Source organism: Rhinatrema bivittatum, chromosome 12 (assembly GCF_901001135.1).
Source record: "Rhinatrema bivittatum chromosome 12, aRhiBiv1.1, whole genome shotgun sequence".
Taxonomy (NCBI): Eukaryota; Metazoa; Chordata; class Amphibia; order Gymnophiona; family Rhinatrematidae; genus Rhinatrema; species Rhinatrema bivittatum.
Genome location: NC_042626.1, coordinates 49,821,004 through 49,834,388, shown reverse-complemented (window position 1 = coordinate 49,834,388; position 13,385 = coordinate 49,821,004). Strand labels below are relative to the sequence as shown.

Below are 13,385 nucleotides of genomic sequence, written 5' to 3'. Positions count from 1 at the left end.
GAACATGGCAGGAGAGCTGGAAGAAGCACTCAGCGGTACTAGCAGCATGTTCTCTTCTTCTTGCTGCCCAGAAGAGGAAATTGTGTGTAGCGACCGCGCAGGCGGGAAGAAGAGTCCATGCTAGGTACAAGTGCATGCAGCATCGGCCCGGAGCAAAAAGAGGAGCAGCGTCAGCCCCCACGGCCAATGGGTCTCTCTTCTCGAGGCCGAGAGGGCTGGAAAAAGAGGAGGCTGTTGCTGCCACTAGTTGTTCTTCGGTGGGGGGAGAGAATGAGTGAGCGAGCAAGCGAGCGTGTGTGTGTGTGTGTGTGTGTGTGTGAGACGGCATGTAAGTGTGATTGAGATCCTGTATGTGTAAGTGAGGGAGAGTATGTGTATGTATGAGAGAGCGAGCCTGTGTGTAACTAGGTGATTGAGAGCCCACGTGAGTGAAAGAGAGAGCATGTGATTATGAATGTGATTGAGATCCTGTGTGTGTAAGTGAGGGAGAGTATGTGTATGTATGAGAGAGAGAGCCTGGGTGTATGAGAGAGCGAGCCTGTGTGTAACTGGGTGATTGAGAGCCTACGTAAGTGAAAGAGAGAGGAGCATGTGATTATGAATGTGACTGAGAGCCTGTGTGTGCGAGACAGAGCTTGTGTGTGACTGAGAGAGAGGAGAAAGTTGCAAGCAACCCCCCACCCCCCTTCCTAATTCACAACAATCGGGCCGATACAGTAAAGTCCACAGGAGAGCAGGCGAATGCCCGCTCTCCTAGCGTGCTCACAGAACGATACAGCGCGATACAGTATGCAAATTAGGTCCGGCGTGATACAGTATGCAAATTAGGTCCGGCGGTAGAAACAGGTAAAAAGAGGCGCTAGGGACACTAGCATTTCCCTAGCGCCTCTTTAGGGACAGGAGCGACGGCTGTCAGCGGGTTTGACAGCCGACGCTCAATTTTGCCGGTGTCTGTTCTCGAGCCCGCTGACATCCATGGGTTTGGAAACCGGCCGCCGGCAAAATTGAGCGTCCGGTTTTCAACCCGCGAGCCGCGGGTCTACTTCAAATTTTTTTTTCCCTTTTTTTTTTTTTAACTCTTCGGGACCTCCGACTTAATATCGCCATGATATTAAGTCGGAGGGTGCACAGAAAAGCAGGTAGAAATTATTGCCTACCTTTGGGTAGGCGCTAATTTCTTTTAGTAAAATGTGCGGCTTGGCAGCACATTTTACTTACTGAATTGCGCGGGAATAACTAATAGGGCCATCATGCATTTGCATGTTGCGGGCGCTATTAGGTTCGGGGAGGGGGGGGGTTGGAAACACGTTTTCGACCCCTTACTGAATAAGGGGTAACGCTAGCGCGTCGAAAACGCGCGTCCAATCAAGGGTTCTTAATTTGTTTTATAAGGACTGGTGGTGTTTCTCTTTTTCCTTTCTCACACTGCATACAGTCACTCTGGCTTGTTGCAGTTTCCAGTTCAGTTTTTGTCTGCATGTTTCTGTTTATGCTTTATAGTCTCTTTATTCTTTGTTAGGTGAGAGTCTGCGCATGTGAATGAGGTGAGGGATTCTGCTGGTGTGAAGTTTGTGTGTAGGGCTCTATAGCAGCCTGACTTGGTATTGATGTTTTAAGGCCTGGTGTAATATTTTCAATGTTCCTTTTTGTAGGTAAGGTGGTTACTATTTAAGTGCTGGAAGTTGCGCTGTTCTGTTGTGGGAGGTTTACTATTTATGTAATTTCTGTTCAGAGAGTGTACTTATCTTTCCCTTGTGTCATTCTTAACAATAAAAGTAATATTGGGCCTTCTTTTTTTTTTTTTTTTTTAATTTCTGCCGTGGATTATAATGAGCAGTGTGTCATTTGTGAGCGTGGACGCGTCACGATGGGGAAAAGGGTTAAGAACCGCTGACCTAGTGGGTACCTGAGGCAATAGGAGATAAAGTGACTTGCTCAAGGTCACAAGGAAGGCCAGTGGAAGAAGTGGCATTTGAGTGCTGGTTTCCCAGGTTCACAGCCCATTGCTCTAACCTCTAGGCCAGAAATTAGGTGTGTGATGTAACTGGTGGGCTGGTAAAGAGAACTCTCTATACATGATGCTCTTTTGAAGGCCATAATCATTGAAAAAGGGACGTGTGTGTGTGTATGTGTCCTATCATATACTTTTCTCCTTTGCAGGTTAAGGTGTCTTAACCTGCAGAGGATCTGTGACTAGCACAGCTAACTAGAATCTGCCCCGCCCATCATCTTTTGACTTTCATATAAGACCCTACATTATATTTGACATGTTCTGTGGATGATGGCATTAAACATAGCATTTGAAATTCTAATGTGCCATTTGCCAAAGCTGTAAAAAAAAAATAAAAATCTGATTGAAAAATTAGTCATTGGTTTATAGAATATGACAACAACTTTTCACGTTTACATTTTCAGAAATTGTAAAGCCTACTGGTGGCAGGGAGGAGAGAAGGGAGAGCTTAGTTGGTGGTGAAGAGTTCAAAATAAGAAACCTAGGATGCCTGTAAATAAATACAGTCAACAACCACTGTGCATGTGATGAGAAATATGGGAAAGGTCTTGAGAAACACAGCCTGTAGGGGAGCAGCCCTGGCTTTTCTCTTGTCACATTCCCGCCCCCTACAGCCGGCTGTAGGCATTACAGGGGAAGGGAATGGCTTCCCCTTCTGCAACTTCAGCTAGGCAAGGCGGCAGATCCTCGCAGCAGAAAATATGATGGCATGTAAAGACCCTCACTAATCTTTCCCGGCGCAATCCATAGCACCAGTCGGTTCCCTGACTTTCCCCTCACTCTTCACAACTTAGGGATTCTTTGCCCTCATCCAAATTTTTTTTATTTTAATTCCTCCCTTTCTGAATTTGTTACTGCACTGTCTGTATTCAGATATTTATATTTACACAACGCCTTTGCACTACTTAGGCTTGGTCTGTACTAAGATACAGTTAGCTATGTTACAATGGTTAGGTAAAGCTACTGCACCAAATGTTTATGGAGTCAGTTGCATGATAAATATAATTACTGTGCTGTCTTGAAATGACACACTATCTGTAATATAATTTGAACTCCCCGGCTGGAAAAGCATTTTATAAATATACAGTGGCAATTTCATGGTGATACATGTATATTAGCTGGAGTAAAAATGCTTTTTGTGTCTCTCTGCAGTCCAGTTCCCCAGTGGGTGGCTTGGTGGACTCCATGTCCCAGAAACACCTGCAGATCAACCAGACGTTCGAGGAGCTGAGGCTGATAACCCAGGACACCGAAAGCGGGCTGAAGAAGCTGCAGCAGACGCAAGAGTACTTCATTATCCAGTACCAAGAAAACCTCCGAATCCAAGGTAAGGGGTGGAGAAAGCAAGCCCAGAGATCCAGCGTGGTCCATGGGGTGGGCCAGCCCACCACTTTATAAAAATGTTAAACGTGGTCCGGCCTGGTGGCAGCACTGCACTCCGGATTCGATTCCCAGTGCAGCTCTCCTGCTCTCTTTGCTGGCCAAAGCCGGGGATGCTGCAGAGGCTGTGCTCTCAGCCCCTTTTGGGGGAGAGGGAAGGTGACAGCTAGTGGCTGGATTTACGACCCGTGTTTGCAGGGGTTCTGGAAGGAGCCTCCAGCTGAGGGCTACCGTCGCAGTGACTGGGCTCAGTTAGTTGGGAAAGGGGTGTTTAAAAAAAAAAAAAAAAAAAAAGGTGGGGGGGGATGGGGGAAATCCCTGTGTGATTTGTGAGTGAAGGCTTACGGTGCCGAATCCCAAGCCTCATTCTAGATGAGTGAGAAGCCCAATGGAGCAGCAGGAAATGGCCGTGTCCAAAAAAATATAAAAGTGAACCTTTGGATTTCTTGAATGTGTAGGTGCTAGCTGACTTTATGGTAATACCAAATTAATTTACTGGCAAGTTTTGCATAATGAAAAAGAAGTAGAAAGCTGAGCTGATGAGAGGCATGGTCAGTACAAAGTAAGCTCAATGTTGCGCCAGTTACTTGATGAAGGGAGGAGAATGATCAAAGGTTGTTGTATTTATCCAGGAAAATAGTTCCTCTTGCTGTCTGCTTACTGACTTTTTTTTTTTATTACTCTGGATTTAAATGGACTGAAGGTAGTGGATGAGGATTAGAGAATTGACCTTCAGTATTGCTGCTGTGGCACGTGGGGCAGATGCTATTAATTTCCAGTCGCTTAGTAGACAGTCTGATTCTTGGGGCATGCTTCACATGACATCCAATGGCAAACACAAGATTCTGGGAAGCAGGAGGAAGAAAATTCTGCTGCCTGATCACTGACAACATTACCAAAGAAGTTCCAAAGACCCCCTGTAAAGTGTATTTAATTAGCATTCAGACAGGTTAATCCATGACCAGTGGGTTATGCAACTCTACCAGAAGATGGAAATGGAGCAAAGCTGATGTCATGGTATATGTAGCCCTGCTCTGACAGCCTGCAAATATTCTCTGTCTCCAGCAGATGATGGACGTGCATCTCCCTACTGGTGATTGCTTAAAAAGTTTTTTTTAAAGGAGAAAAGAAGGAAATTAATTCGCCCAGTTCTCCTGTGGTGATATCTTATGATCCCTCCCTCATTCGAGTTTTCCTGAGATGATATCTGCAGATCCTCCCTCAGAGTGCCTCGTTCCGGTAGCTGGTTTTCTGGCATGACTTAGCTGTAGAGAGAGAAACAGCTGAAAGGCTAGTGGGTGCAGGAAGCCGAGCATGGCAGTGAAGGCCTTTGCTCTCAACCTCTGCAGCTGGAGACTGACTCTATACTTGGCCAGGACGGGCTGAGCTCAGGTAAAGAGTAAAGAAAAAAAAAAAGGAGTGAGGGATTCCCTTCCCCTTCTGGTCTCTGACCCTCGGTGCGCTGATCAAACGTCCATTCCTGCCTCTGAGGGAGCTTGGTGGGTTGAGCAGCCTTTTTCCTGTATGTACCCAGATCAGTCCAGACTCCTGGGTTTTGCCTCCCTTCCAGCAGATGGAGACAGAAAGTTTTACTGACACTGTCACTTTAACTTGGTGTGCCACCTGCAGTCCCTCAGTATTTCTCTGTCTCCAGCAGATGGAAAGTGGTGCCAATCCTGCAGTCTGAGGAAAATAAAATAAATAATTACAAAGATTACTATTTAGCCCTCGCTGAAGGTTAGTAGGTTCTGGTGGTGGCTATCCTTTTAGGTAGAGGAGCAGACGAGTGGGAGGGGTTGGAAACCCCTGGGTCTGTCTGGATCCTTGACCCGCTGAGGGGAGAGAGAGAACTGGTAGGGCCAGTTCCCTCTCCTCTGTCCTACAACTGGACAGCCGGAGCCTGCAGCTGCAAAAGGGAAATCTTTCTATAAAGTTAAAAAAAAAAAAAAAAAGCATCACAGTTTTTCTTTGGCTTTTTGTGGTGCTGGTCGGGTGCATCATTCGTTTTTTGTGGCATTCCAATTCAGGGACATCAGGCGCGCTTGAGGTCTGGCTTTTGGTGGCGCTGGTGTGGGCGAGCTTGTGCGGCAGTTGTTTAAGAAAAGAAAACAAAAAACAATTTCTCAACCATGCAGCTGCGTCTCCGGGGGAGAAGGTGGTTCGGGGAGTGCAAAGGGAGCTTGGACATCATTGATCCTCCGCGGACAGTGTGGGGGGAGCCGAGCAGCCCGAAGGTGCCTTCCTGATTTCGGCAGGAACGGCAGCCATTTTATCTTCTTTTGCTGCCATGACTGATAGGGCCTGCGAGGACGCTGCCCTGCTTCTACCTCTGTCACCGCAAATGGAAGCCCCTCAGAGCCCCAGAGGTCCTGGGATCCTCTGCTGGGGGAGGAGGAGCAGGTTCCAGATGAATCAGGGGATATTTCCCCAGATTTTGTTTTGCTTTTTGCATAAGGCTTTTTTTGGCAAAAAGGGGCAGCTGAACTTCGTCCTCTCAAGCCAGTGGACCTGCAGGAGCCAGTTATGGCCAAGAGGCTGCGTTCGGCTCGACCTGGAGGGGCGACCAGAATTCTGAGAGTGCTGGCTCCTCAGTTGCCTTCGGGGAATACAGGTAATAGCTCTGAGACTTCAGAGGCTGATGATCCTCTGGTTGGTGATCCATCTGGGTTAGAACCTCATTTGGGCAGCACGAACCCTGATTTGACACTCGGGAGCAGGCACCCTCGGTGGAGGGAGATGATCCGAAGGGGGGTCTGCCTTTTTCGCTGGGAGGAATTGTGGCCCTTAATACCATGTGTTCTAAATGAACTGGGCATTAAAGAGCCCCAGGCTGATTTGGACCATGGCGGGAGATGATGCGGGGCATGAGGGGGCCAGCGAAGGCATTCCCTTTCCACAAGTCTGTGAAGGAATTAGGGCTTTGGGAGTCTCCAGAGACAGGTTTGAAGGTTGGCAGAGCCACGGAGAAGCTGTATCCATTGCCGGAAGACACTTTGGATCTCTTGCGGGCGCCGAAGATGCTTCAGTTTCCGCAGTGACGAAGAAGACTAGATCCCAAAACTTTGGGACGTTATCTTTAAAAATGCCAGTAAGTGCTCCATTTCTGCCAGATTACAAGAGTATTGCCTCAAATGCTGTACAGATGGAACCTCTCTCAGGAGAAATTACGTAAAATATTTCCACAACAATCAAATTTGTGCTGGAGAAAGTGCGGCCTTGCTGGCTCCTATTTTTTTATAGGGTGGCTGTGCCCTAAAATTATCTTTTGGAAGACCATATTGATTTGGTTAAATGATACCTTACAAACCAATTTACACCTGGAAGCTGAAGTGGTGTTTCTTAATGTCCCATTTCCAGGGCTGAATAAATTTCAACAGAAATTCTGTCTGCATGTTTTTTGTTTTTGGCTGCTCATAGTGTACTTGCTACCCATTGTAAATCTAAGAGTGCTCCAGGGCTTTCGGACGTTCTGGTCAAACTTTCCAAAACTCGTAGGCTAGCGGCTCTCACAGCAGCCAAAAATAACAGAGTAACAACTTTCCACAAGATATGGAAGTCCTTTAGGTCTGATGCATTTACTTCGTCATTCTGTGGGTAGCATCATCACGGCCTGCATTGCTTACCTAGGGATCCCAGCAGGAATTGTTCTGCAGTTGGCTCGCCCACTAAGTAGCGAGCGAGTGTCTCTTTCTGATGGGTTATAAATAGCTATGAAGTGGTACTGATTCTATGGGTTGAATTCTATTTCTATTATCTGTACTATTGTTTTGAACCTAGAGAACTCTTGGGGAGGAGGGTTGGGAACAGTGATGGATTTAATGTATACCTTTTGGATTTACTTCTGTACTGTAGCTGTCAGTTATATCCTTGCGCTGTATAGTATTTTTGACAAACTTAATAAAATTCTAATTGCAAAAAAAAAAAATTTTCATCTGCCATTTGGAAGCCCAGTCTTCTGGTTTCACAAGGTCCTCCAGCAATTTATCTCAACCCGCTTGAGATTTAATTACTCAGCATAATTTTGTGTCATCCACAAATTTGATCACCTCTCTTGTCGTAGCCCTTTCCAGAACATTTAAAAATATATTAAAAAGCACTAGTCCAAGTACAGATCCCTGAGGCACTCCACTTTTTACCTTTTTCCACTGTGAAAACAGACCATGTAATCCTATTCTGTTTCCTGCTTTTAATCAGTTTGCAAGCCACAAAAGGACATTGCCTCCTATCCCATGACTTTTTAGTTTTCTTAGAAGCTCTAATGAAGGACTTTGTTGAATGCTTTCTGAAAATCCAAATACACCACATCTACTGGTTCACTTTTGAACATAAGAACATGCCATACTGGGTCAGACCAAGGGTCCATCAAGCCCAGCATCCTGTTTCCAACAGAGGCCAATCCAGGCCATAAGAACCTGGCAATTACCCAAACACTAAGTCCATTCCATGTTACTGTTGCTAATAATAGCAGTGGCTATTTTCTAAGTCAATTTAATAGCAGGTAATGGACTTCTCCTCCAAGAACTTATCCAATCCTTTTTTAAACACAGCTACACTAACTGCACTAACCACATCTTCTGGCAATAAATTCCAGAGTTTAATTGTGCATTGAGTGAAAAAGAACTTTCTCCGATTAGTTTTAAATGTGCCACATGCTAACTTCATGGAGTACCTCCTAATCTTTCTATTATCTGAAAGACTAAATAACCGATTCACATCTACCCGTTCTATTCCTCTCATGATTTTAAACTCCTCTATCATATCCCCCCTCAGCCGTCTCTTCTCCAAGCTGAAAAGTCCTAACCTCTTTAGTCTTTCCTCATAGGGGAGCTGTTCCATTCCCCTTATCATTTTGGTCGCCCTTCTCTGTACCTTCTCCATCGCAACTATATCTTTTTTGAGATACGGCGACCAGAACTGTACACAGTTTTATTCACCGTTCCCTTTCTAATAATTCCCAAAATTGTTTGCTTTTTTGACTGCAGCAGCACACTGAACCGACAATTTCAATATGTTATCCACTATGACGCCTAGATCTCTTTCTTGGGTGGTAGCTCCTAATATGGAACCTAACATTGAGTAACTATAGCATGGGTTATTTTTCCACATGTTTATTCACCCCTTCAAAAAAAATGTAGGAGATTTGTGAGCCAAGACTTCCCTTGGGTAAATCTTTGCTCGCTGTATCCTATTAAACTATGTCTATCTAAATGTTTTGTGATTTTATTTTCCATAAGTTTCCATGATTTTTCCCAGCACTGAAGTCAGGCTGACCGGTCTACAGTTTGCTGGATCACCCCTGGAGCCCTTTTTAAATATCAGGGTTACATTGGCTGTCCCCGCATTCTGAATGATTTGAGTTTCTGGGGAGTTTGTGCAAAAAAAATCAACCAACCAACTTGATTTTTGCTCACCCTGTTGGTGCTGCTGGTTCCCATTGGCAGCCTGTGGCAGATGGGGGGTGATGGTATATGGAAAGAGCAGGGTTCTGTCTCCTGCAAGCTCATCTGAAGAGGAGGAAAAGCAGTCCAGCATGTAATGTCCATCCAGCATCTTATTTTTATTCTGGGTCCCAGTCATGTAATTAGGGCTGCTAGTGATGTCATGCATGTGTAACGTCAAGGGGAAAAAAATCCATTTTGGTTCTTTGATTCATTACATTTTTTTTTCTTTTTTAATTACTGTCATTTTCTTTCAATTGCCCATGCTTTTCAAAGCCTCCAGTTATTCTGAATCTTAAATTACAAGCATACAACACAAGAAATTAATTACAGACACATGCACACCTGATAACCCCATGATATAGAATGGACTGACAAAACTGCAGCATAGCTGAGAAGATTTTATTATTCACCGCATATCCATTTACACACACATGCATGCATGCATACGTATAGTTGCTCTTGCCTGCTTAAGACATAAAAAAATAAGTAAAAGTTGAGATCTGATGATGTAAAATGTAAAGAGGCTAACTTTTAAACCTATCTGCGGTACAGCATTTACACGCATAAGTGGACAAATGGAGATTAATGCTAGTATTTTATAGATTGTGCAGCGGGAGCTACACAGCTTGTAAAATACCAACTATTTCTGCTCCTAAAGTACACACGTATGTTTTGATACACACATTTTCTCCATCTATTTTATAAACGTATGCTGGCATGTTTTAGGTGCATTCAAAAAAAAAAAGTATCCAAACATTAAATAAATCTCAGGCTACTATTGCTTATTAATTAATAGTTTATGGATTTTTTTTCTCTAGGAACTTATCCAAACCTTTTTTAAACCCAGTTACACTAACTGCTGTAACCACATCCTCTGGCAATGAATTCCAGAGCTTAACTATACGCTGAGAGAAAAATAATTTTCTTCGATTTGTTTTAAATGAGCTACTTGCTAACTTCATGGAGTGCCCCCTGGTCCTTCTATTATCTGAGAGAGTAAATAACCGATTTACATTAACTTGTTCAAGTCCTTTCATGATTTTGTAGATTTCTGTCATATCCCCCATCAGTCATCTCTTCTCCAAACTGAACAGCCCTAACTTCCTTAGCCTTTCCTCATAGGGCAGCCGTTCCATGCCCCTTATCATTTTGGTCGCCCTTCTCTTGCCTTTCTCCAGTGCGGCTATATCCTTTCCCTTGTGTGTAGCCAGATGGACTCAGGACCAATGGGTTATGTGCTCCCCTGCTAGCAGATGGCGACGGAGACAGGTTTCAAAGCTGACTTCACCCTAGATATACCCCTGCAGTGACCTCAGCCATTCAGTCTGTCTCCGTCTCCTAGCAGATGTGGATTGTGCCTTCTCTGTCGGGAACACAGTACTCTTTAGAAGAGGAAATTTTACCTTTAAGTGACCAGAATTGCACATGGTATTCCAGGTGCGTTCTCACCATGGAGTCATACAGAGGAATTATGACATCCTCCGTTTATTTTCCATTCCTTTCTTAATAATTCCTAACATTCTGTTTGCTTTTTTGATTGCCACAGCACACTGCTGCTATTCAGCACTACATACGGATGATTCTTCTCTACCTCTACAGAAGTGTCAGTAAGATTAGCGCTCAAAATGGACGCTCGTATTGAGTGCCCATTGTCCCTAACGCATATGCAGCCACATCCCCTGTGTGCCCGATGCGGTAATTTAAATGAGATGGAAATCGAGTCGGAATAAAAAAAAAAAAGGGCACGGTAAGGCAGAATTGTGCGTCTCTGGTGCTCCAACGTTTATTGCAACGGGTGCGCAATGCCAGCATCCATTTTGATCGCGCTTCTTTTTGATTATTTTGCTGAGGAGCTGATTTCAGTGCTGAAGTTCATTATTTCAGGCACCCATTACTACAGGTGTCTAAATTGTGCGGTCATAAGAAAGAATGCTTCCTTTTGATCAAATCAACATACATATATGTTTCTCCACCACAAACAGTCAGGATAATACTAAGGAGGGACCATATTTTCTAAGGTTTATCAGGAGCCCTTGCCTGTGAGTTAACTTTACTCCACCTCTGGAGCTGGAGTTACATTCCTCGCATTAAAAAAAAAATGTGCGTCAGACGCCCAGTCTTTAGGGGCAGTTTCCTGTATTGAAAGGTAATAGTCTTCTTCTACATGGAGTTTACATGCCTTGAGTGCTATTGGGATATCCATTTGTTAGGGCACGCGTTTCGGACGCGCTGATCTCTTTACTGCATTGGACATTATTCTTGTGCACCCAAAATGCGCGCCCAACCGCGAGTAAAACCCGTGCACTAGGCTGAGCGCACCTTATCGCATCGGGCCCCTCTGTAAATAAGCCCAAAGATGTTTGCTTCATTGGTTTTTGTTCAAACTCTAGCTGCTGCTGCTAGGGTTTAAACAAAAAAATGGCGTATGAAGCTCCAGCTGTGTTTCCCCTCTCGCTGCATCCAGTTCCCCCACAGGATCCACCTGTGGGTTTTATGAGATGCTGCAAGTTTATTTGAAGATTGTTTGGTATGGTTTTTCCTTTTGTTCGATATGCATTAATTGATTTTGACTGGTGCATGTGACCTGAAAGTGATTTTATGAAGTAACTTTAATTAAAAACAAAAAAAATTAGATGAACAGAATTTTTCATTTTTTTGTTTTGAAATCTGCTTTTGTTACCCCTTGCAGCTCAGTTTTCTCAGCTTCCTCAGCTGAACCCCCAGGAACGCATCTCCCGGGAAGCCACCCTGCAGCAGCGGCAGGCCTCGCTGGAAGCCTGGTTACAGCGGGAGGCACAGACACTACAGCAGTACAGACTAGTAAGCTTTACTTCATCTCAGCACGTCCTAATACAGCCAAAAAAAACCACCTGTCGGAAACGCCAGCAATGTTTTATTAACTCGTATTCCACCTTTCTTGGACAATGTACACTTCAGAGGGGATCACAGTAACAGGCGTGAACTCAGAATGATGCCATACAGCTCAAATCAGTACAAGAATGCAAGAAATATTAGAGCTGTTTATTTCCCTGGGTGATCTGGTGTCCAGGTGGGGAATTGTCTGAGGCTGCCAGATTTCTCTGATTTGCTCTGAAGACTACTAAATGTCTTATCCACCCATTGCCTGTTCACAAAGTTGAAGAAAAAAAAAACAGTTGCAAAGGATTTATCTGGTTCAGGTTTTATACCTTTGAGGGTTCCTCTTTCCCATTAAGCACATGCATTCTGACCTGGTAGTAAATAACGGACCAATCGGAGAAGACCGAAGCAGCCAATCTGATTGATTGACTTGGGAGGGGAAAGGACTTATTTTGTGACTGTGCAAGGTCCTGGCTATGGATGGATTTAATGTCCTTTCTAGCAGTGGAGTGTCACCCCTTAACCATTATTTTGCCTGAGGGGGGGGGTGGGGTTGGATAAAAGTGGAGGATACAGTTAAAAATACCTGGTTTGACCATTTCCTTTCCTCTGCAGGAGTTGTCTGAGAAGCACCAGAAGACCTTGCAGCTTCTGCGGAAGCAGCAAGCAATAATTCTGGATGATGAACTGATCCAGTGGAAGAGGCGGCAGCAGCTGGCTGGCAATGGGGGCCCTCCAGAAGGGAGCCTGGATGTGCTGCAGTCTTGGTGCATGGCCCTGATTTTTTTTTTATTATGTATATTTTTTATTTTTTTTTTTTTTAATTAGCTTCATAGCCTTATAGCGAATATGTGACTAGCTGGTGAAATACAAACCTGCACAGTGAGGGGCTTCTGTCCCCTCTCAGGCAAAGATCTCATCTCCCAGGGTTTCTCAGAGCATTAGATGTGAAACTTTAACCATTCCTCCATGAACTTGAGGGATCGCTGCAGACTTTCTCAACCTCCTAAAATGATTTTTCTTGGTGCTTTGGGTTTTGAGGCTCTCTGGCGCCATCGCCAGCAATGTTTCAGATCCCTCCAAGCCCACAAAATTGCTCAGGCAGTGCTGTGCTGCCACCCCGTGGGGTCCTGATATTTATTTTATTTATTGCACACCTAATCACCATGGATGTATCAATAATGTAAAAACTACATAATCTTGTTGCTAGCATTTTTTTGTTTTATTTATTGAATTATTTTTAATGTAGTTTTCACATTATTGAAAAGTGGAACCAGATAAGCAGATACAGTGGTAGAGTCCCTGGTGTGGAGCTAGGAGCTTGTATGTTGAGCTGATGAAATCCTGTATTAGGAGAGGAGGCTGGGACACTTCACATGTGGTGGCAGAGGTGGGATCCTGAACCCAACCTTGGTCTGAGTCTCCGATGTGGAAGGGATGAGGCGGGGGGGGGGGGGGGGGAGGTTTATTGAGAAATCTCTGGAACAGGAAGCTATGGTTAATTACTTTGATCTTTAATTCCTCCCTAACTGTGATCCTTTCCCATTGAACCCTGACAACTATCCTTTTATTTAAAGTTTTATTAGCAGCAGTACAACTGGTTTTATCCAAAGATGCCATACAATGCAAAACGGCTAATAACTAGCCGCAGGCTATGTGAATGAAAGGATATAATAGCCCCCCGCCACACACCC

The 13,385-nt window shown here is 44.5% G+C and overlaps 1 protein-coding gene across 4 annotated transcripts in view; it reads left to right on the top strand.

The window, feature by feature from the left end:
* Positions 1-13,385, top strand: part of LOC115073684 (signal transducer and activator of transcription 5B) — a 226,170-nt gene that overhangs the window by 168,079 nt on the left and 44,706 nt on the right. For all 4 annotated transcript variants that reach the window (XM_029572300.1, XM_029572301.1, XM_029572298.1 and 1 more), the window contains 3 exons: positions 3,164-3,338; positions 11,522-11,652; positions 12,307-12,458. In XM_029572300.1, the coding sequence (XP_029428160.1) occupies positions 3,164-3,338; positions 11,522-11,652; positions 12,307-12,458 (458 nt within the window). The remainder of the gene's footprint in view (positions 1-3,163; positions 3,339-11,521; positions 11,653-12,306; positions 12,459-13,385) is intronic.